The 26,074-nt window shown below is 36.2% G+C and overlaps 1 protein-coding gene across 1 annotated transcript in view; it reads right to left on the minus strand.

Moving 5' to 3' along the window:
- Window positions 1-310: 310 nt before the first annotated feature.
- Window positions 311-26,074, minus strand: part of LOC150098030 (uncharacterized) — a 345,561-nt gene continuing 319,797 nt past the window's right edge. The window contains exons 18-20 of the mRNA XM_090406662.1: window positions 7,640-7,684; window positions 7,480-7,537; window positions 311-357 (exon numbers count right to left, since the gene is read on the minus strand). Coding sequence (XP_090262788.1) covers window positions 311-357; window positions 7,480-7,537; window positions 7,640-7,684 — 150 coding nt within the window. The remainder of the gene's footprint in view (window positions 358-7,479; window positions 7,538-7,639; window positions 7,685-26,074) is intronic.

Below are 26,074 nucleotides of genomic sequence, written 5' to 3' on the forward strand. Positions count from 1 at the left end.
TACAGTAAAAGAGTCAGAAACATTCTGAAAACAAACTTAATGGATTAAATACAATTAGAGGAATGAACTCTTGGGATAAACTAGTGATCTGATACACAGCTGGCATAAAGATTGGACAAAAAAAAAAGACCTAGACAATTTGAACTGCAAAACTAGAAAATTAATAACTATGCATCAAGCATTACATTCACAAAGTGATGTTGACCAGCCGTACCTACCAAGAAAAATAGATCTTCTGCAAGTGAGACAGACTGTTGAAGAAGAGGAAAATAGTTTAAAACATTATGGCAATAGAACTGACAAAAACGCTTCAAGCCATTACACAAGAAGGCCTTCTAAAAGCAATAGGGAAAAAATCTAATTAGAAAAAAAAAACAGTAAAATAACCTATATGTGCGTTGGAAAAATAAACCCGTGCATGGCCAATTTCTTCGCGATACTGAGGAAAAAACTGACCTCAACAAGACATGGCAATGGCTATAATATGGATATATTAAAAAAGAAACAGAAGGATTTATTCCAGCTGCTCAAGAACAGGACAAACTAATGCAATAAAAGCAAAAATTTTAAACATCAATAATAACAGCAAATGCAGATTATGGGATCAGGAAGATGAGATTGTAGAACATCTAATCATTGCATACACCAAGATAGCTCAAACTGATTATAAATACCACCATGATCAAATGGTCGAAATAATTCACTGGCATGTATGTAAAATATATGTTTTCCTACTTCTGATAACTGGTGGCAGCATAAAATGGAGCCAGTTCTCTGGGACTTTAAAATACAAACTGATCAGCATTTGGTACAGAACAGATCTGACATCACAATTATTGAATATTGACAGGTTTGGATTACTGACATCTCAGTACCCAGTGACAACAACAACATGAACAACAAATAACTGGAAAAATTACTAAATATTAAGATCTGGCAATCGAAGTTGGATGGATGTGGCTTAAAGACACCAAAGTCATCCCAATAGTTCTTGGTGCAATTTCAAGAAAGCTATTCACAACTTCAACAAAGAACTTTTCAACTTGGAACAGTCCATATTTTACAACACTACTTGACAGACTATTCTTAGATTCTTGGGAAGAATCTGAATTGTTCTGTATTACCAGTCAAACTGTTGTTTGAATAATATCTTGTTTTGACTGTGAATCAATTATGTGAATAAAGTAATAAAAATAAAAGAAAATATATAAATCCTTTGATCATTTTTTTATTCCCTAAAATGAGACTAAGAGACTAACTTTTGGAAATCAGCAGGCAGTATCAGCACTTAGTTGACAATAACAGAGTTCATAGCTACTGTGATTTTGAAGACATTTTTAAGAGTGTACTGCAGACAGTTGCTACCATCTTATGACCCTAAATCTTAACTGGTATCTCGATGAGTCTTTGGACTCCTTAGAGGTGTCAAATAATAATAATTATTATTATTATGGTGTATAAATAGTGTGAGTTCTATGGTCACTTTATGTGAGTTGTGGGTTGGTGAGTTAAAAGTTTTCAGGATAATGAAACCCTACTTGCCTGTGTCAAAGATCAAATAACTCAAGAAAAATTAACTAAAAAAAAGCCTAGAAAATGGCTCATAGCTAATACTAGAATGGCTCATAGAAATACTAGACTCAGTATTTCTTTGCAGTCTGGCATGGTGACATAAGTAATACTGCCACAGGGTTTCATTATTATGTGAGTCAACATATTTCCAATAATATATATGATGACATTTAATATGAACAACTTATTCATTACTAAATGATAAGTAAAACACACACATACATTTGTATTTTAATGAGTTTAACAATGAAAATGTTATCCACTGTTTAAAGGAGAACATTCAACAGATGAAGGTTAGTGATGAAAAACTAGTTTTTTTTTTTCCAGTCATTAAGAATTAAAAATATATGCAAGGATTAAAAGAAACAAACTAGCTTCACCACAGATTACTTGAGGTTTTTTCAGGTTAAAATATATATAACACCATTTTCCAATCATACTCAATGGTCAGATCTTGACATCAACTATAGAGACTAAGTATCAATTCCTTACATCAGTAATCTTTCAACCAAAATCATTAATCTCCTCAAATCTCATAACATCAGAGTAGCATAACCTATTTTCACTATACACAGCCTCCTTCACTCTCCCAAAGACAATAACTCCTTCTATAAACATCCTGGCATTTACAAAATTGCTTGTTCCTGCAGCCTTTTTTACATAGACCAGACTTTTAGAAGTTTTGAGATAAGAAAAAAAAGGACCATCTCAGCAATGTGGCTCATAGCAGGGAAGAAAAAGCTTATTTAGCTTATCACTCTTCCCAAATACATCATGGCATCGACTGGAACAAGGCCCTGCCTTATCTAGAAGAAAATTTCCTCTCTCATTAGATAAAAGAATCCATTGCAGTAATTTTTTTTTCTCTCATGGCTCACTCCACAAGAATCAAGGACTAATTCTAAGTGACATTTGGAAATCATTTATTAGATCTCTTCAACTTTTCAGCAAATCATCTCTAAACAATGCTGGACAGTTAATGATGCAACATTTCACTTCACCATGTGTGTTCTACTATTAATATTACAACAGTTCTTGCAAGCTTTGCTTGTTAACTTATATTTTATATTTACAATTATACATTTATAATTGTGGATTGTGGAATACTGATTATGAAGACATTGAGAATTTGTAGAATGCAGACACTGGCAAACAGGAAAAAGAGAGATGATATCATGGAAACTTACAAATTTTTGAAAGGGTCATACAGGATTTCAGTTGATGGAATTTTTATTTTATGAAGGGTGGGGAAAGGACTAGAGGACATCCTTGGAAGCTGAGAATAAATGCTGCTAAGAAGGAGTGAGATCTAGATTTTTCTCTCATAAAGTGGTGCATGATTGCAATGGACTGCCGTTGAATGTTATGTGTCCAAGTAGTGTGAATGAATTCAAGTATGATAGCTGGTGCATGTAGTATGTGACCTCGTCAATGAGTCCCTGACTTCCTGGAGGTCTCTCCTAATAATAATAATAATAATAATATTTTTTTTGTTGTTTTTTACCCTGAAGAAGAAAAAAATCTGAGAAAAGAATATTATAATATTAAGAAATATTATTATTATTATTCTTATCAACAGACCTTCATGGAGTCAAGCAACTCATTGTGGGGAGACCCCACTCTCACATGCACAGCTCATCATACCTCAACTTTAATGCATTCACTGTCCCTGAACTCATCACACTCTCAGGCAATGCATTTCATTTACCTACCACGGTAATTACCCCTCACCAACTTATACATCTTGATCATGTCTCCCCTCTTCCTTCTATCCACTATGTTCTGTAATTTGCATTCTCCCAATCTGTCCTTATAAATTTATTCCACATTCCAGAGACCAAAAATCAACTTCTCTCCAACATCTCATCTTTTTAAAACCTGGTGACCAAATCTGTGCACAGTGATCCATATGTGGCCTGATCAAAGTCTTGTATAATAGAATCAAAACCTCCTTAGTTCTACACGTCAGTATCCTCCATATCATTCCCATAATCCGCTGTGCTGTACTCACAATTTTAGCAAAATGTCCACAAAATTTCAAGTCCCTATCTGCTATAACCCCCAAATCATTCATCTCCTCCACCTCCTCTAAAATATCCCCACCAATCCTCACCAAGCAAAGATGGGATGCATCCCAAATTTTAAAACTTTACACTTTGCAACATTAACCTGATATTCCTACACATCCCACCATCAGACAATATTGTAAATATTAAAAAATGGTGAGAAAGGAAGGAATAAAAATAAATTTATATACTTAACCCTTCCCTGTTAGTTTCATTATTTCTGTTGACTTCTATCACATATTTAGCAGTCCCAGGATAACTCAGTTACTCTTTCACAGTTCACTCCTCTCTGTACTATCACAATTTATGGAAATTCACATGATCAGTATATACTATGCTATATGACACTGCATAGCTTGGGCTTTTCACATAGATCATTGTCCTATTTAATAGCGAATATCATTAATGACAAAACCTGTGTTTTATTTGTTTGTTAAGAATGAAAAGTACATACAAACTCAGTTTAGTTTTCATTATTAATGATATTCACTGTTAAATATGACAACAAATTAAGTGAAAAGCCCAAACTATGCAGTATTATATCAGCATAGTATCAATACTAATCATGTGGTAATAGTACAAAAAGGAATGAACTGTGAAAGAGTAACAGATTTATTCTGGTACTACTAAATGTATGCTGGAAGTCAACAGGAAAAGTGAAACAAGCAGGTAAGGTTAAGTATATACATTTATTTTTATTCCTTCCTTTTTTACCTTTTTTTTTAATATTATTTGTGTGTGTGTGTTCTCAGATAAACTAGTCAAATCTACCTTTACAGTCTTAAATTATTGTTATCAATATTGTTATGATAAGTCCTCCTCCAAGAAGTCACATGACAGTTATCATTATCTAACACAAACATTAAATGCAAAGATTCCAGAAGTTTATTATCAGTCATTATTGTCTAACATATAGTACAGCATATCACGGATTAAACTCAATTATTGGTCATTTCTCTCTCTCTCTCTCTCTCTCTCTCAATGATAATGAGAGAGAGAGAGAGTGAGAGAGAGATCCTAATCACCCACCAAAATACCTTAAGCAAAAATTTTGCTCCTCACACCTTTGCTCACACAGTTTCTAGTGGATGGTCTCCAAATTTCTCACCAACTTACAGACAAGGACTTCATACAAGGTCATTATCTACAATCAATACCAAGTCCCTTAGTCGCCTTCACTTCCTTCAATACATCTCTATCAAATGAATACACAGTATTCCCTCCTTCCCTTCCAAATTTCAAAACCATACAGTTTGCAACAAACCAGCGGTACTATTGGTTTCATGAAAATATGAATTCATCATGTTCATACTTTTATATATAATGTAACTGGAGCAAACACCACTGAAACAACACTATTCCTGCTTATCAGAGGCCTAAATATCATGGTTCATCCTCCTAGTAAGTTCATTTCTGTAAGTTTATTTCTGTATCCCCTCCCTTCATGATCATATTCAACATACCATAATTAATTAAACAGCTATTGGTACTTCTTCCATTTGAGGGTACAATAGTAAAGTGGTTTCACAGGTTCGCCACTACACAGTACACAGAACTGAACTTGATGGTAACATGTCAGAAGGTTTGTGACCAGCTGGCAGGCAAATAACTCTGCTGCTACTTAGAGTACCAAACTGTGCCTGCAGGAAGTCTTAGCATAGAGATATGAAGGAGGCAATGTCGAGGCTACATATGGACTAGAGTCAGGCCACTCCCTGTGTGGAAGTTCCAGTATTACCCACTTGCCAAAAGATCCTCTCCCTCAATTAGATCATCCTACTGTCCATAGTATTCCCTGCTATTGCAAATTGACATACTTTAGACAAACAGGCAGAACAGCTAACATCTATCTATGAATTCCAACTGGCTCCTGTATTCCACACCAAGATGGATTCCGACTAAGATGGATGAGAAGCAGAAGTCTTGGCCATGAGTAATGACCACACAAATCGTACATCTACCTACTCGAATTCCTGATAACCTGCTTCACTCTCTCAACCATTCCAAACCTCACCTGCTCTGGTACTAAAAAGAAGACACCTGGGATTACCTCCAGAATTTCTATTCCTCCTTTCCTTGGTCTGACGATTGTTTCCACTCATCTGACCCTAACACCTACTGTGAACGAGTTACAGAAATTATTCTCATTAGCATGAAGACTTTCATTCCCAATTCAAGGCATAATCCTCATCTGCTTTCCAAGCTCTGGTTCAACCAAAAGTGTACCAAAACAGTCAAAGAAAAAAAATTTAGTTTACTGCAAATGACTCGCTTCAAGAACTACAGCTTCATACTCTTCCTACACCAAAGTATGTAACATATGCAAATCAGTCATCAAGAGATCCAAATCTGATTTCATGAAGGCCAACAGCAAAACACTTGCCTTGACATGTTCAATGCTTGAAAATGAGTTCAATGTGTATGAGTTCAATGTTCAATGCTGTGCACCAAAACACTGTCTTGCCTTTTCTCTCACAAAAGAGATTTTAGCTTACCTACCCATACCCTCAGTAATACACAAATCACCAGACAAGATCAGATCTCTCTGCTTAGACTAATGTTTAGCTCCAGTCTCTCCTAGCATAAACACAACACATCAATAACCTCCTCAGCATCCAAGAAATTAGGCATTTTGTTTTATTTAAAAGACTATTTTACACCCAACTCCTAACTATATACAAATCTCAAATCTGCCCATGCTTAGAATACTGCTCACATGTTTTGGATAGTGTACCTAAAACTTCTCTTAAAATCCCTGATGCCATCCAGAGGCAAGTAATTTAAGCTCATTGATGATCCCTCTCTCTCTTACAGATTCACTTCAACTCTATCTCACAGATGCAGTGTTTCAGCACTGTATCTATTCTATAGGTACTTCCATGGTCACTGCTCAAATGAATTGGCAACTGTCATTCCTTCACTTTCAGTTGAACCTGTTAATACAAGAGCAGCTGCTGCCCAGCAACCCATTACTGTGCAAACATGACAAATCTACTTCTCTGCTTTCTCTTTTATTCCATCCACCTCTGTCCTCTGGAACAGCCTTCCTCATGAAGTATTAGCATTCCCAATTACAACTTGCAGCTCTTCAAAAAGTCTTCATCTGCACCCCACATGCAGCACCCCTTTACTGTGCAACTGATGTGCTTTTAACCTCTTGTGTATGAGATCAATATAAAAAAAATAGCCTAACTGTCCAATTTGCCATTCTTATATTTTCCCACATCACTCTACCTGATACTGTCTGCCATTGAAGAAATTATCCTTGTACTTGAACACACTAGCTCTCCTTCTTTTCCCTGGTGATTATTGTTTTAATATAGATCTTGTATTTGTTATTTAGAAGAATCTCACCTGTTTTTGTTTTCTTTGTTTTGGTAATGCCTATTATGGCGATCTGGTATTTCTCCAATTCTTTCCAATTGATGCTTCTTATAGTGATGGTGCCTGCTGATGTGGAGTTGAGCTTTGTTCACTGTTTGTCCTGGTTTCCTGGTAAAAAACAAACAGACTCTGTTGAACCAGGTGATGATCCAGCACATGAAATTTCATCATGCTATACCATCATTTTATTTTGGTTTAAGTTATAAGAATACAATCTGGTTGGCTAAATCCCAAATTGCCAGTCCATCCTTATTAATTTAGGTAGATATCTACTAGCATGGTGCACCACAAGAAGATGAGGATTGGTTTAAAGGTCTCCTCCCAGTAATCTAGCTTTGATATTTAAGCAACCATGAGCAGAAAAGACTGTGTAGAAAATGAATGAATACATCAAACCAAGTGCAATTTATTAATACCTTATCAAATTTAGGTATTTAGAAAGAGATTAAAAAATTACTTGCCTTAATTCCTCTTTGTCCTGGAAATCCAATAGTTCCTTGAGGACCAGGTGTTCCCTAAAAATTATTTTTAACATTATAAAATTACAATCATTAAAATATTTCTTAAGAATGAGTAATATAAACAATAATAAATAATAACACTACCTAATAACTTACAGTATCTCCTTTAAGACCAGGAATTCCAGGATTTCCAGGATGGCCCTATAACAAGTCAATCTTATTTATTGAAAAAAACAAACTGCATTTCAAAATTTATAAAATTTAAAAAATAAGAAAATGAAAGTAAACTCAATAAGCCAGTAAATTCATGTACCTTAAATGTAAATAAGCTGAAGCTTATACATGGCAAGAAATTATATTCATGTTTTCATCTCTATCATAACCCAGCATAAGCAAGATAAGTTTGCATGAAGTATCTTCCAGACTAGGCTACTAATATGATATATATACAAAAAAAGCTGACTTCAGATCAAGTTGCCCCTTCCCAGGATCACTGCAACTTCTGACATGATTTTAATGAGAGTTACTTTGCCACTAAATATAGCAGCAAAGTTTCCCCTCTATGGCAGAAGTCCTATGAAGAGGAATGCTTTGAATGATATGATACAAAGGACAATCTGCCATGAAGTCAAATACTTGCAAAATATAAACAGCTTTTTTGTTTTATTAATCACATTCATAAAAGGTATAAAACTACAGCATGTTCCATACCATGGGTATGAATTAGGCAATCCAAAAACTCTGCTCCACATGTTAAACTTTTTTTTTCAAACCCACTTCAAGCCTCTAATAAATAGGATGGTAGTGTCTGACACTTCTTCTTCTTCTTCTGCAGCTTTTCCCACTTAAGTAGGGTCGCTGTTTGTAGTGAGTCTCCTCCACATCCTCCTGTCTTTGGCTGTAGTCACATCCAAGTTCTTCATTTTCAAGTCCTCCTCCATCATCTCCCTCCATCTCTCCTTTGGCCGCTTGTGCTTCCTCCTCACCTGCACATCCATCTGCATGACCTTTCTTCCCACATACTCTTCCTCCCCTCCTCATTACATGACCAAACCATCTCAACCTTGCCCCTGTATCTTTGCTCCTAAGTTCGTAACTTTCACCATTCCCCTTACATAATCATTTCTCAGATGATCCTTTCTGGTCACACTGCACATCCACCTAAACATTCTCATCTCTGCTACCTCCATCCTGCTGATGTTATTTTTCCTCAGGGCCACAGTTTCCATAGCATATGTCATAGCTGGTCTCACTACTGTCCTGTAGATTTTGCCTTTTAGATTGATCGGCACCCTCTTATCGCATAGCACTCCAGCCATCTCTCTCCAGTTCCTCCATCCTGCATCCCACTTCCTCCTCAGCCTCACCATCCTCTTTCATTGTTGAACTTAAGTATCTAAAGTCACTGACCTTCCTGATGACATTTCCTTCCAGCTCCAGATATGTCTCCTGGCTGCCATCCATTTTGCAACACATATACTCTGTCTTACTTCTGCTCAGTCTCATACCTCTCTCTTCCAGTACTTTCCTCCAACTTTCCAGTTTAGCTGCCACTTCTTCTCTTGATTCTGCGCACAGCACGATGTCATCTGCATACAACATAGTCCAAGGTGTGTCTTCTCTCACCTCCTCTGTTACCACCTCCATCACAATATTAAACAGGAACGGACTTAATGCTGACCCTTGATGCAAGCCAACTGTCACTGGAAAACTTTCTGTCTCTCCCAGGCAGGTCGAACTCATCTTCACATTTCTGTACATCTCCTGCACCAGCCTGCCATATTTCTCTGGTACCTTCTTCTCCCTCAAATACCTCCAGACTTCTTGCCTTGGCACTCTATCATACGCTTTCTCCAGATCAATAAATACCAGATGTAGCTCCCGTTGCTTCTCTTGAAACTTTTCCATCATCTGTCGTAACCCAAAGATAGCATCTGTCATTAATCGACTAGGAATGAAGCCAAATTGCTCCTTTACAATCTCCACCTCCTTCCTCAGTCTTCCATCAAGAACCCTCTCAAGGATTTTCATTGTGTGGGACATCAACTTTATTCCTCTGTAATTCTTACAGTCTTGTGCATCCCCTTTACACTTGTAGATGGGGACAAGAGTACTTTCCCTCCATTCCTCAGGTATATTTTCCTGTTGACAAACTTTTATTAACAGGTCCCACAGCAGGTCAATTCCCTCTTCTCCCAGTGCCTTCCATGCCTCCACTGGGATCCTGTCAGGGCCCACCGATTTTCCATTCTTCATCCTCCTTATGGCCTCCTTCACTTCCACTCTACTAATGTTCTGCACCCCCCCCCTCATAAGGAGGCTCCCCATCTTCTCTGTGAGTCCTTGCATTTTCTTCATTCAAAAGCCCTTTAAATATATTCTCCATTTGTTTCTTATATCCACATCCTTCCTTAATACCCTTCCTCCAGAGTGTTTGATCTGACTCACATGTACGATATCCTTTGATGCCTTATTTCTACATTTTGCCAATCGATAAATCTTTCTCTGTCCTTCCTTTGTTTCTAATTGATCATAAAGGTCTTGATATGCCATGGCCTTCACCTGTGCAACAACTCTCTTGGCTTCTCGGTTTTTCTCTCTGTTCTCTTCCACTCTTGACTTGTCCCACTTCTGCTTTGCCTTCCTCTTAGTTGTCACTGCTTCTTGTACATTATTATTCCACCACCAACCCTCCTTCTGCTCTCTAATCTTTCTGGATGTTTCACCAAGTACCTCAATTGCACAGCTTAGAATTGCTTTTGAATTATGTCTCCACCAAACTTGTACACTTTCTAGTCCATCCGAAATCCTCTCTAACACCTTCTCCCTAAAATGGTTCCTCACACTCTCTTCTTTTAAGCGAAACCACTTCATTGTCTTCCTCCCATGGCTTACAAAGGTTCTTATCTTCGACTTTATTTTAAAGTCTTCGTACAGCAGCAGGTATTGCTGTGCCACTTGATCTGTTGAGATTACCATACAATTTGTTACTGCCTTAAGATGTTTTCTTCTAGTCAAAATGTAGTCAATCTCTCAATCTCTTCCACTGGGATACTAACAGACTGGTGATGTGCAACATGAAGCCTCTCCCATCCAAGCTAACTCCACCATTTCACAAACAGGGCTCTAATACACTAGGGGAGCAGTGATGTCCAAAAACATACCGTCTCTTGCTTGAAGAAATACCATTGATGAAACTTGAAGGTAGTAGATTATTATTATTATTATTATTATTATTATGTAATAACTGTAACAAAAGTAGGCAATATAGAGTGATTATATCCATTGATATTGTATATAGAGTGTAAAATTGAAAAGAAACATCTGTAATAATCATCATTACGAATATTATAATAATATATGTTGTAAACAGTTATTGTTATTATTATTATTAAAAAAAAAAACTTTAAGTACGAGAAAAAAAAATTATTATTATATTAATATTATTATTATTATTATTATCATCATTCTCAGATAAGCTTACATATAAGCTTCGAGGATGAAAGCACAAAGAAATTAGTTCTCATCCAAGATGTATAATATGTAACCAAGTGCATGTAATGCACGTATCACATGTAAACCAAAGTATTAAATGTATGTATTATATGTAAACAAATGTATGTAATGTAAGTATCATATGTAAACAAATGTAAGTAAAGTATCATATGTAAACAAATGTAAGTAATGCATCATATGTAATCAAATGTATGTAATGTATGTAATAACTGTAACAAAAGTATGCAATATAGAGTGATTATATCCATTGATATCGTATGTATAGAGTGTAAAATTGCAAAGAAACATCTGTAATAATTCGTTATGAATATTATAATATTATATGTTGTAAACAGTTATTGTTATTATTTAAAAAAAAACTTGATGTATGAGAAAGTATTTGTTATTTGTTATGCATAATTGTCTTCATATAATGTATGTAATTTATCTGAGAAATAATTTAAAAATATATATATATTATTAAAAAAAAAATTATTATCATCATCCCAAGACACTATGGAGTTAAAGACTCATCACAGGAGGTCCCTATGTCATACACACCACTTATCATACTGTGCCTTAAATACGTTCAAATTCTCTGCAGACACACCACACTCTCAGGCAATGCATTGCAATCATTCACTTTCATTGCATGGCAAAACACCAGTACCTTACTTGATGGATGCCTGAATTCTTGCTTGTTGCATGTGAAAAAAAAAGAAATAATGATATTATTATTATTATTATTATATCACACCTCCAGGGAGTCAAAAGACTCATCGAGGGAGGGCATCTACTTTCACAGTAGATGCCTCACAGTACTTTCACAGACAATCACAAACATCCGTGCCCAAGGCGGGATTCAAGCTCGCAGTCTTTTGGCTGGAGAGCAGATACGCTAACCACTCGGCCAACCAGGCCGGATGGAAGGATAATGTTTACAAATGTAAATAAGCAAGGAGAGGTGATATCAGTGATGGCAGAAAAAATAATCAAATTACTGACTGGTCATTTTACCACAGTTAATGATCCAAATAAAGATAATACAGTGATTGATGTAAGAGAAATAAGTAGGTGAACTAGAGATGCTTAAGTTATTGCAAAATAAAGTATGTGAAGTCAGAAGCAAAATTGGATGAAATATCTGTATATGTATTAAGAAAATATGGAAGCGAATTTACAATGCATATTGCAAGTTCACTTGTTTATTTTAAGAATTACAAGCAGGATCTTGAGATAGTGAAAAGAATGTTTTACTACATAGTAGAGGATTCAAGAAAGTAAAAAATTATAAAATTATTGGTATTTCTAGAATGGTGATTAACATAATGGAAAAGTTAGTTAAAGCTTAAACTCAAATGGAAGAAATGAGGTACTCTATGATGGACAGCATGGTTTTGTGAAGGAAAGATCCTGCCTAAGTAAATAATTCAGTTTCTACAATAAAGTCTCATTTGAATTAGATAATTAAAATGGTTAAAAAATAATAAGACCTGAATTTGCAAAAGCATTTTATAGAGAATGTCACATGGAGGATTATTATTTAAATCAGATCAAATGGGAATGAATATTAAGCTGGCGATGGGTGATAAAAATCCATACTGCTGCTTATTTATATCCTAATGATACAAGGAGAATATCCAAATGTTTGCTGATGATGGATGCCATACTGGAGGAGGACAATAAATACAAGTGATGTAATCCTGTAGAAAGATTTCAGTAGACTACCATTCTGGGTAAAGGAAAATAGCAAATTATTTTAAGTGTAAAATGATGCAATTTGGATTGAAGAACTGTATACTTTATCAATTAGACTGCATTGCAAGAACATGCAAGGCTAGAAATCTTAGAGTGATAGATAGATAGATAGGGTGTTTAAATTCAAGAGACATATTGCAAAAATAAGAAAAATAACAAAAGATCATAGAGATGTTGAAAACGATGATGAATAAAGATAAAGAAGTTATTATACCTCTTGGTATAATGGTATAATAACATCTGGACTACTGTGCTCAGATTCAATCACCTAGGTTATGTTGAGATCAAGTGGGGGAAAATATCAGAATCAAGTAACCAAAATGATATTAGGTCCATGGATTGCAAAGTTTGGTTGATAGGCAGAAAGAAAAACATATGATAAAAACATAAAAGTTAATAAAGAGATTTTTATTAGACAAATACAGAAAAAAATTTTCTAAACATGGCAGGATGGGAGAGAATGTGGGGGAGTATCAGAGAATGTCATCCCAGAAATCTGAAATTAATCTACACAGGAAGGGTTTGAGAGCAAGATATTTTGCTTGGACTTGATTGACAAGAAAAATGTGTGATGGAGATGTAACCTATATAATACATTAGTATCTTGGACAGGTTAAAGGGATATTGATTTTTGTTTTTTTTAATAGTTTATATTTTTTTATTTATATTTTATAAAATCCAAAAATTCTGCTCTACAAATCAAAAGAACTTTTTCAAGCTACTTCAGGTCTCCAGTAAACATGTGGTGGTCTCATACTATATTCATAAACATCCATACTTACAACAGGATTCAAATTTCCTACTTGGTACTAAGTTTCTTTCAGCTTAATCAGTATCTCTTATTTGTCATTTCTCCAAAACTGTCAAATCTCATATTTCAGTCTTCTAGACCTACAAGCTTTATCAGTCCATCTAGATCTTTCTTCTTCTGCTGTCTTCATCCTGTCACAATGGCATCAAACAGCCATTTTGCAAACTTTTCCTTTTCCATTCTGTTCAAGTGACCATACCATTTTAGATTAGCATTACTCACACAGTCTTGAATGCTAATGACATCAAGTTCCTTTCTAAAATCTTTAATAAATATGATTCTGCCAAATGGATGAACTGATGTCATCAGTTCATCCAATAATTTAACTCAGAAGTCTCATATCTACAGTCTAAATTCTTGAATCAACTGTTTTATTTCTAACCCAACACTCCAACTTCAATACTTTGCTATCTTAATAAAGAAAATTTTTAAATAAAAAAATAGTACTGTGGGCAGTACTGATGACACAATCCAGAATTCCTCTTGATCCTTGTGTTCCTACACCACCTACTCAAGAGTTCCAGAAATTAGAAATTGGCTGACCAATTGTGAAGAATGGTTTAAAGGGTACTTGCGAAGATCAACTGTGAAATGACATACTGCAATTACTGTGCATATTATGCAGAGCCAGATTTAAAGCTATAGTTTTTAAGAGCTCCCTTCTACTGAGTCAATTTTAGGTTATCTGTAGAAAGGCCCCTTGTAATGTGGGACCCTAAGCTGCTTATGCATAAATCCAGCTCTGATATTATAGTTGAGTGGAATTCTTGAAATCTTCACTTGGTAACTTCAGATCTGGTACAGCTGCAATATATTTATAGGTTGCACTGGTAAGAAAAAGGACCTGCTAAGTAAGTTCTCTCCCTCGATGAGTCTCTGGACTCATTGGAGGTATCACGCAGTAATAATAATAATATAACTATAACAGTATTTTCTCAGATATTTATGTGAAAATCTTGCACTTCTCTCTAGTAACAGAATAGTTCTTAAGTTTAAAATTCTAGTTAAGTTTCAAAGGAGTGTTAGTACCGTATTTCATTGATGCTGGGTCGTCGTCGTCATCCAGTAGCATCCTCTAGCAAGAGGGTTGCAGCAGATGAGCAGCTCTTCTCCATTTTTCTTGGTCTGTCGTCTCCGTCATTCTTAAACCAGTCCATTCCACGATGTCATTGAACCATTCTCTAGTTGGTCTTCCACGTCTTCTCTTCCCCCTCAACTTTCCCTTGTAATATAGTTCTTGTCAGGTGTCCCGAAGAACCTCTCAGAAAATGTCCTGCAAATCTGGTCTTTCTTTGCATAATATTCTTAAGCAGTGTTCTTTCCATCCCGACTCTTCTTAAAACTTCTTGATTTGATAGTCTCTCTGTATAGCTAATCTTTCCCATCTTTCTATAACACCACATTTCCAATGCATTAATTCTTTCCATATCTCTCTTTCTGAGTGTCCATGACTCACTTCCATAACTTGCAATACTCCAAACTGTTGCTTTAACTATTCCAACTCTAACACCTATTTTAATATTCATGTTTATTAAAATTCTCTTCATTTCCATAAATGCCGATTTAGCTTTGCCTATTCTATTTCTAATGTAAAACTCTGAAGTTCATTTCTCTAAGATCCAGCTACCTAAATACTGAAATCATTCCACTTCTTCTAAAATCTTTGCTCCACATCTTATCTTTACATCATCTCCTATTTTTCTGCCCATTATCATTATCTTGGTCTTCTTTGTGTTAATCCTTAGTCCGTACTCTTTACAGGAGTTTTCAATTCTTTGAAGAATTTGTTGTAATCCATTTTCACTTTCTGCCATCACCACTACATCATCCGCATATCATAAGTTATTAATGATTCTTCCATTTATTTTTATTCCTTCTTCTACATCCTCAAGTGCCTCTCTAAGCATTTGTTCACTATAAAGGTTAAACAATAATGGTGATAACTTGCATCCTTGTCTAACTACTCTCTCCACTGGGAATTCTCCTTTTTCCTCTCCATTAATACATACTGATGCTGTTTGTGTCCAATATAATCTCTTTAAAATTTCTAAGTCATAAGAGTTAATATCAATATTTTCTAGAATGTCAAAAAGCCTTTTATGTTTCACTATATCAAATGCCTTTTCAAAGTCTAGAAATCCCCAAAATAACTTTCCACCATGATATAGTGTTTTCTCCCCAATAATTCTTAGACAAATTATAGCCTCTCTAGTTCCTCCGTTGGTTCGGAATCCAAACTGTTCCTCATTCATTTCTTTTTCTATTTTACTCTTAATTCTCTCCAAAATTATTTGTGCTAGAATTTTTGCTGTGTGAGTTATAAGACTTATCGTTCTAAAATTGTTACAGTCCCGTCTTTTTTATGGAATGGAGGATAAAAACTGATCTTCTACTCCTCTGGTAATTCTTGTCCCTCATAAATTCCGTTAATAATTTGCCATATAAACTTCCATACCTTTTTCACCTATATTCCTTATAAGTTCTATCTGTATGCCATCTATTCCAGGGGATTTTCCTTCTTTCATCTTTTGAATTGCTAGATTCAATTCCTCCCTCATGATGTACAGCCTCTGCCCACTATGCTCTTTCATTTGATTTTCTCCTCTTTCTCTCTCTTCATAAAGTTTACTTACATATTCTTCCCATCTCTGTAATATCTTCTCTTTTTCTAGAATTTCACCTCTTTCATTCTTGACTGCTCCAATCCTTTGCATCTTTCTCCTTCCTGTCATCATATTAATGTTTTTATAAGCACCTTTTATGTCATTTCTTTCTGCCTTTGCTGTTGTATCTTTACTTATTTCATCTAACCACTTTTCCGTCTTATCTCTCTTTGTATATCTCTCTACTCCTAACTTTCTTCTTTGTGTAATTTTGCTCAAAATATTTTCCATCATCCATGGTTTCATTCTTTTCTCTCTTTCCGCTTCTTTTTTGGCTAAATGTAATTCTGTAGCAGTAATTATGCTTTCCTTCAGAATCCTCCATTTTTCAATTGCATCATCACTTTCTTGTATATTTCTCTCATTCATTTCTTCCTCTGCTTTCTTTGTGAATTTATTCACCGTATTTGATATTTTCAGCTGCTCTATGTTCCATGATTTGCTTTGTTTCCTTGTAGTTACTTTTTTTAGAAAAGGGTAATAAAATTAAATTTATTTGGACTATTTCATGTCGATACTTAGTGGAGCACTGATAGAGACTGAGGAACACAGAAGGCGGTGAGTAGGAAACGTTTAGACAAAGTAGCTTAGCAAGTATGTATGAAACTGGTGATCATTGTGGGTGATTTTAAAATGTGACAGACAAGGATAAAATAACATACAGTAATAAGGAATTAAATTTCTGGAACTTTTGAGTAGGTGGTATAGGAACATGAGGATTAAGAGTTCTGGATTGTGTTATAACACCAGGGAATTTAACTATGTCTGATATATCATCCATGTCACTCAGTCCTATAAGTTAGTGAGAGTGGTTGTGAGGTCTTGACTTGGAGCTGAGTAGGCAGGTGACAGTCTCAAGAAGGAAGGAATTTAAATGGAATAACAAGGTAGTGAATATAATAAACTACAGAACTAGGTCAGAGAAATATCATGTATGGAAGAACTTGATAGAAAAGATATCAATAGGTGCATGTAAATTAACAGTAGAATCAAACTGTAACCTACAGCAAGAAAAAAATGGTAAATTGAGGTGAAATGGAAGGCTAAAACAAACAGGAGATGGAAAAGAGATTATGAAAAGGTATAAAAAGAAGGATGGAATGAAAACTGCAAAAAATATATGTGGTAAATAGTAAAGAACCAATACAGTAAGAAGCGAGAAATGTTTATATGAGATAAGACAAGCACTATGACCCAAGAGAAATCTCAAGAAGGAGACATGAATGTAGTAGAATGACAGATGAATGGAGAAGATGGCTAGGTGATTGAGCTAACACAGTCGATCTGTTTAATGGTCACTTTATAGGTTATTCATTTTGGTGAAAAAAATATAACCTATAAAGTGGAATCCTGGGACAAGGGTTCCAGGATTCCACTTTAAAATTAAGGATAAAAATTAAGAGCATTTCCATGCTCTTAATTTTTATCCTTCTCGGATAAAAATTAAGAGCATGGAAATTAATAAAACAGGTGTATTTATAAGGTTAAGTATTCTATATATCAACCAACCAACCAGTTAGGCTAGATGAGATTTTACTATGTTTTAGGAGACTGCAAAAGAAATGTAAGCCATTTACCCAGATGTTTCATGAAAGTTTTGCCTGTGGAAGTGAAATGGTGAGATAGTGCCATTTCTAAGTGTGGAGATAAAATAGAGGTATCAAACTATCGAACAGTTTGCATTTCTTCTGGGATTGCTAAGATTTTGAAAAAAATTTTAAATATCATATATGGAATTGCACATATAAGGGTAATATTATTTATAAAGATCAGTATGGATCTTTTCCAGAGTGCACCTGTTTCAGTAACTGGGTAACTAGATGATTCAGACAAGTACACCTTTTATCAAATTCATTATTTATTTTATAATGAAGTAATAAGAATAAAGGGGTAAATACAAGTCACACCTCCTTGTGGCACCAATCAGGAAACACTAGGTAAATTCTCAATAGGTAAACGTGACTGGTAAAACATATTAGGGCAAATCACCCATTACGTGGCTATTAAACAATTATGAAATGAAACGACACAATATCAATTACTTCCACAGACCGGTGCCTCAACTGCTGGGTACAGTTACCATGAAGACCAAGGATCAAAGCCTTCCAGGAAGTTTTGATTAAACAAAGGTACAAGAAAGTGTGATCAAATTAAATTATGGAAATCTAATCTCATCTTCTCAACATATAACGTACGACACTCAAGAAAATGGGTAAAATTTTAGAGCAACTTCAAGGAGCAGAAAAAGTCCACATACAAGAACATAGATTATTATTATTATTATTATTATTATTATTATTATTATTTCGGGCAACTCCAAGGAGTCGACAGACTCATCGAGGGAGGCCCTAACATCATGTCAAGAACAACTATTCAACATTCACACAGTATCTATCATACCTCGCCTTGAACTCATTCATGGTCATAGCACCCACAACAGACTCTGGCAGCTTATTCCACTCATTCACCACTCTCCAAGTAAAAAACCTAGCTCTAACACCCCTGCTAACCACATTCCTGCCCAGCTTCTATGTATGGCCCCTAGTCCTCCAACCATCAGTCCTATTCTCAAAAATATCTTCTGAATTAATCCTATAGAAACCCTTCAGTAATTTGAATGTCTCAATCATATCACCCCTTTTCCGCCTATCAACCAATTTTTGAAACCCACAAATCTTCAACCTGTTCTCATAAGGTTCATTCCACAGACCTGCTATCATCTTGGTCACTAGTCTCTGGATCCTCTCCACCTCCTCTGCATCAAGAAGAAACCCTGGCACCCATATCTGGGCACAGTAGTCTAGATGGAGTCTTATCAAGACTTGATATAGTGGAAGTTTGTCTCTGCTTGTTAAAGTATTTTTCAGCAACCAAGTGATTTCATGAGCTGATTTAGCCACTTTTGCAATGTGCCCCCTAAACTTCAACTTCCTATCCACCAACACTCCCAAATCCCTGGCCTCATCAATCTCCTGGAGTACGGTTCCAGCAATGTGATATACTGCTGCTAATCTTTTCACTCCAAAATGCATAACCTTACACTTTGCCACATTAAATTGACATCCATTTTCCTTAGCCCAGTCCTCCAAACTATCCAAATCATCCTGCAAAATTTTGGCATCCTGTGCACTCACAATTGCTCTACCCAACTTTGCATCATCAGCAAACAAGTGAACACTTCCTCTCAGATCCATTCCTATATTGTTAATGAACAAATTGAAAAGTAGTGGTCCAAGAACAGAACCCTGCAGCACACCACTAGTCACAAGCCATCTTTTGGACACCACTCCTGAATAAACCACTCTCTGGTATCTCTCCATCTCACCAACCCTATATCCATTCCCATCTTCTCCAGTTTACTGATTAGAGTTCCATGTAGTATCCTGTCAAAGGCCTTGGCAAGGTCTCCAGTAGAACCACTGTAAACCCATCACCCTTAACCAGTTCAGCCGTCACTGTGTTATAAAACTTGAGCAAGTTACTGAGGCATGATCTACCCTTCACAAAACCATGTTGTCCTCCATACAGTATACCATTTTCATCTATCCAATCCTGTATTCTTCTCTTGACTAATTTCTCCAAGACCTTGACAATGATTCCTGATATGCTAATCGGTCGGTAATTTACAACAGTGGTCTTGGAACCCCCGTTTATGCAGTGGAACTATTTTCCCCCTCTTTCCACCCCCTTGGGACTAATCCAGACCCGAGACTCAAATTAAACAAAATGGTCAAGGGTACTGACAATTCTTTAGCCGCTTCATGTACGATACGAGCTGGTATATCATCCAATCCCACAGATGTATTGGCATTGAAGTTTTGCAATAGACTACTCACCTCCACTTCATTCACCACAATTCCCATATAAGCTGTTGGTTCTTCCATTTCTGCAATGTCACCACCAGGATGATATACTCTTGCAAAGTGCTCACTCAGTAATTCTACTACATCAACTGATTCGGTTACCTCCCTACCATCAGCATTCTTTAAAATCATTCTGCCATATACATTTTTTCTTTTACTTGCAACATGTCGAAAAAACTGTTCAGGATTCTCTTTAGCCTGCATGGCCAATGTTCTTTCGTAATCCTTTTTTGCTTTTCTTACCACGCTCATTACAATTTTGGCCTGTGCTTTATACCGTTCATGTGCCTGTTGGTCACCTTTCTCCTTAAATTCCCTCCATAGTTGTTTCTTTTTTTTTTTGCAGCTCAAGCTTAATGGTGTTATTCATCCATTTAACCCCTACTTGATTTATCATTTGGACTCTAGGTACACAGTCAGCCATTGCCTCATGCAAACACTTCTTAACCGCCTCCCATGTACTATCAACTTCTAGCCCTTGCAGTTGTACATGCCATGGCACTGAACCAATCAATCTCCTAAGCTTGTCATACTTACCAGCCCAATAATTCCACATGTACCCTGTCTTAAGCACTCTCTGACCCCTAGTATTTTCCATTACATGCTGTCGCAGATAGTTATCCCTTAATAACCGCATAAAATACAATTCCTTCCTCCCATGTGTCCTCTCCTCCTTCCAATCAATGTTACCATAGTTGAAATCTCCCATAATAATTACCCTCCTTCCACTCATTTCTTCTATTTGCTTATGCATACTATCTCCACCATCTATTCCATTACCTGGTCTATAGCAGCACCCAATTGTATATTTTGTTCTGCTAGTTTCAATCTCACACCAAATAGCCTCAAATGTGCTCTTTTCTCTATCCTGCAGTTCCACTTCTATTCTTCTTGGCTGTAGCTCATCAGCTATCATCAATAACACTCCCCCCCCCCCATTTTATTCTCCCTGTCACTCCTGAACACACCATACCCCTCACATTCAATCCCACTAGCTGTGTCATCTTCTGTCAGCCATGTTTCACTAATGCGAATAACCTGTGGTCTGGAAGTGCCAACCAAGGCCAAAAATTCTTCCTTCTTGTTCCTATTACTTCTGGCATTTGAATACATGAATTGCAGAAGCCGATTTGTCCCATCCCTATTTTGGTGCCTTATACTAACTATCCCATTCTGATTCATGGTCATTCCTACTCACTTGGGCATATTACACACAATCACATACTGAACTGCCTCCCTAAAATCTGCATATCAACTTCCCCCCCCCCCCTTAATAACTCTAGTTTCCCTGATTCTGCACATTCATTTGCACTACATTCGACAACACCTTTTCAAGTCTTTATACAGCAAATCCATTCAAATGTAAACCATCCATTTTCTATAAATCCTTTTGCCCATCGAACTCATTCCACACATCCACAAATTCCCCACCACTTATCAAACATAATTCAAGCATAAAGTCATTAGCAATTAAGGCCCTCCATCTATACTCTTCACTGTCATACCGCAGCAACAGACTCACCAACCTAACTCTCTCACTCTTCTCTTTTGCTACCTCGAGCAATTCTTTCACATCCTCACTCATAGCAATTTTGTTTCCTTTCAAATCATTTGTACCTGCCACCACTATCAATTCTTTCACCCGCTGCTTTTGCATTCTAATTGACTCACTATCAGGTACTACCTCGCAAATATCACCATTCATACATCAAATATCACTGTTATCTAGATTCTCACTTTCATCAACAACATCACTCACACGACCTGAAGCACTCTTTAAATCCTCATATTCTTTACACTTTTTGCACACATTCACTCCACTATCATTGTTTAACCAGACTCCAACCGCTCTCCTCAATGCATACATTTCACAAACGGTACACTGAATCAAATCCTTTAAGTTAAGAATTTCAGACAAATATGGCGACCTGGACGCCATCTTTGTATTCTTCTTTATGGGAGCCATGTGCACAGATAATCGTATCTATCAATTTACTATTAAAATACTCAAAAAACACACAAAAATCACCCAGACTCGCTAAAATACTAAAAGTAAACAATACTATGTAAATACTATGCAAATTCATCAATTTTTACTCAAAATATCACTTATCTCTTCAGGAGCTATCCACAAACATGACATACCATATAGCCCTCTAACGGCTTATCCCTATAGATGGAGAACTAACAACCACGAAGTGAATGAAACTTCATCAGCTGACAAAAAATAGAGATTTATTTACAACTTAGCAAACAATGATGGAACTGGAGGGGTTGAAATAATATTCAAAAAGGAACTAGCAGAAAAAGTAACATCAGTTGAAAAAGTGTCTGAAAGAATTCTTCTCATAACCATAAATACCAATCCACAACTGAGAATAATATCCACATATGCTCCTACAGAATGTGCTTCACTAGAAGACAAAGACACCAATTATAAAATCTTTCTGAAGCTGTCATCTGAAGCTGTGAAAATCTCAGTCCACAACATCACACTCATTGGTAGCAATTTTAATGCCTAAATTGGCAAAGACATTGCCAGTACTACTGAAAATGTGGGTAAATATACTTATCAGGAAACCACAAATAACAATGAACATTCTCTTATGAACTTCTGCAATAGCTATAACATGGTAATCACCAAACTAAATTTCCCCATCAAAAAGGAAGACTATGGCCCTAGAAACATCGAAATGGATCTTATTCTCAACTAGACCACATTCTAATCAATGGAAAGTGGATCAGATCAGTCAAGACCTGTCTAGCATATAATACTGTTGAACTAAACTCTGATTTCAGAATAATCAGTGCCCAAACTAAACTTTCACTAAAAGCTTCTAACAAAAACAGGCCTACAAGGAAACAATACAACTGAGACAAACTAAATAACCCAGAAATTGCAGCATCTTCCCACAGCACATTAGAAAACAGTATAGAAAACATTTTTTTTCTAAACTCTGATCTCAGAATAATCAGTGCCCAAACTAAACTTTCACTAAAAGCTTCTAACAAAAACAGGTCTACAAGGAAACAATACAACTGAGACAAACTAAATAACCCAGAAATTGAAGCATCTTCCCACAGCACATTAGAAAACAGGATAGAAAACATTTTTTTTTTTTAAGTTAAGGGATATTATATTCCTTACTCACTGATGAGACCTCAAAAAAGGTCGAAACCGGTCTGGGTAGTGACCTCTTTCATAATGTTGAACAATAATACAGCTCCTAGGAGCTAAGTTCACATTAGGGGTAAATATCAAGAATAGTGATCGGATCTTGCTCCACCCTTTCTATGAGTTGCCTCAGCTTGCACTACCTTAAAGGATCAAGTGCGGCACTATCCAGGTATTTGCTTACGCTTGGAATCGCCGAACTTTATATAGTTTCTATATTCAGCATGAAACTCTTTGAGTTTCTTATTCGGCTAAGAAACAATATGGGATGTAATATCCCTTAACTTAAATAAGTTCATGTCGCTGAATTGAAGCCTTTGGCTCTTCATATAATTAGTATAGAAAACTACTAATTATATGAAGAGCCAAAGGCTTCAATTCGGCGACATACTTATTTAAGTTAAGGGATATTACATCCCATATTGTTTCTTAGCCGAATAAGAAACTCAAAGAGTTTCATGCCGAATATAGAAACTATATAAAGAAACTATATAAAGGCGATTTCAAGCTTACGCTTGAAATCGCCGAACTTTATATAGTTTCTATATTCAGCATGAAACTCTTTGAGTTTCTTATTTGGCTAAGAAACAATATGGGATGTAATATCCCTTAACTTAAATAAGTATAGAAAACATTCTTAAAGATTCAGTTAATGAAAAGTATAAGGGGTATCATTGAAGAAAAAGTATAACATCCAGCAAAATTCTTGGAAAACAGCAACAAAAAAGGTTTAGAAAAATGGATTACCACTGAAAACGAAAATTATTATTATTATTATTATTACCCTAAGACCCCCACGAAGTCAAACACTCACCTAGAAGGTCATTTTCTCATACTCACAGCTCATCATACCACACCTTAAACACACTCAAATTCTATGCAGACACCACACCACACTCTCAGGCAGGACATTCCAATCATTTACAACTCTGCATTAAAAATGCAAAGCTGTGAATAATTGGAATGCCCTTTCTTGAAATGAAATTTTCTGCATGCAAAAAAAACCTCCTTCTTACACCCCTGCACACACACCCTTTCCAGGCATGACCTCTGGTTCTCCCTGTAGAACCTGTGCAACATTGATCCTATAACAACCCCTTACTAACTTGTGGGTTAAATCTCTGTCATATCTCCCCCTCTACCTCCAATCCACTAGACCTTATAAATTGCATCTTCTCAATCATTCCTCATATTCGGCATTCCAGAGATCAGAAACTACCTCAGTCAGTCACCTCTGGACCGTTCCAACATCTCTTCATCCTTTTGAAACCCAGGTGACCAAATCTGGAAACAGTAGTCCATGTGTGGGCAAAACAAAATGCAAAACAAAGCCTTATACAATGGAACAAGAATCTCCCTACTTCTACAGGTCAGTGTCCTCCACATCATTAACAGAAGTCTTTGTGTTGTCTTCACAATTCTGGCAATGTGTCCCCCTAAATTTCAAATCCTTATCCATCATCACTGCAAGATCTCTTATTTCCTCCACCTCTAACAATATATCCTCACCAAGCATAAATTCTGCATCCTATCTTTGTTTCCCAAATTTTAAAACCTTACATTTTGCAACATTGAATTCGAATCCCCATTCCTGTGCCCAATCGCTCAATTTATATCACTGAATATCTCCATCCAAATCTTCACCAATATCATCAAAATACAACTTAAACAGTAATGGCCCTAACCATTAGGGCCATTACTGTACCTCAGTAATAGTGGTACAGTAATGTACCACTATTACTGAGGTACACCACTAGTGACTTTCCTTTACCTGGCTATTGCTCCCCAATACACAACTTGCTGATATCTATCAGATAGCCAGTCTATGATATAATGCACTAATCTAATACCCAACCCTATTCTTCTCTAGTTTCACAATCAACTTATCATGTGGTAATCTATCAAATGCCTTTGCGAAATCCAAGTATATTATGGTGTATCCCTCTCCTCTGTCAAAGGAAGTTGTCACCTTACTGGAATAAGTAAATAGATTACTAAAACATGAACTCCCTTTAGCAAATCCATGCTCCATCAAAGATAATACCATTGTTGCCGACCCAATTCTGGATCCTAGTTCTCACAAGCTTCTCCACCAACTTAACCACAACACCTGATGCACAGATAGGCCCATAATTTGATGCTTGAGTTCTATCATCTCCCTTATGAAATGGCACAATCTTGCTCTCCTTCCACTCCTTAGGAACTTGACCCAGTGCAAGACTCATATTAAAAAAATATGTCAAGGCAGAAGTCAACTCCCTGTCACATTCCTTCAGAATATGTGGTGATATATTATCAAGTCTCACAGCCTTATTAACATCTAGTCTGGTCAACTCCCCATACACCTCTTGCTCACTTACAGTCAATCTCTCCTCCCCCATCATCGACTGCTCTCAATCTCCCCCATGAAGTCATATTCACAAGAATGAAAGACCTTTATGAACTGCTTATTAAGTATCTCCACTATATCTTCTGCAACAGCTGTCCTTATGCCATTTTCTCTAATCAATGTCATCCTTCCATAATCATTATTTTTTCTGCTGGCTACATATTGAAAGAACTCCCTAGGATTCGTTTGGTTTCATTGGCTAACTGCTGATCATGCCTCACTTTTGCTACCCTTTCAAACCAAGTCATCTGCCTTACCTGGTCTTTGTAATCCTCATGGAATTGGTTATCACCACTTCTCTTATGCTGCCTCCATAATGCCCTTCTTCTTCTGTATGAAATGCTTAATCTCTTCATTCATCCATTTCACACATACCTTATTTAACCTTCTGACCATTAGAATACATTTACACATTGCTTCTACTATACAGTTCTTGA

This window comes from Typopeltis vanoorti, chromosome 16 (genome assembly GCF_054136105.1).
Source record: "Typopeltis vanoorti isolate ZY-2024b chromosome 16, IOZ_Tvanoo_1.0, whole genome shotgun sequence".
In the NCBI taxonomy this organism is placed as follows: domain Eukaryota; kingdom Metazoa; phylum Arthropoda; class Arachnida; order Uropygi; family Thelyphonidae; genus Typopeltis; species Typopeltis vanoorti.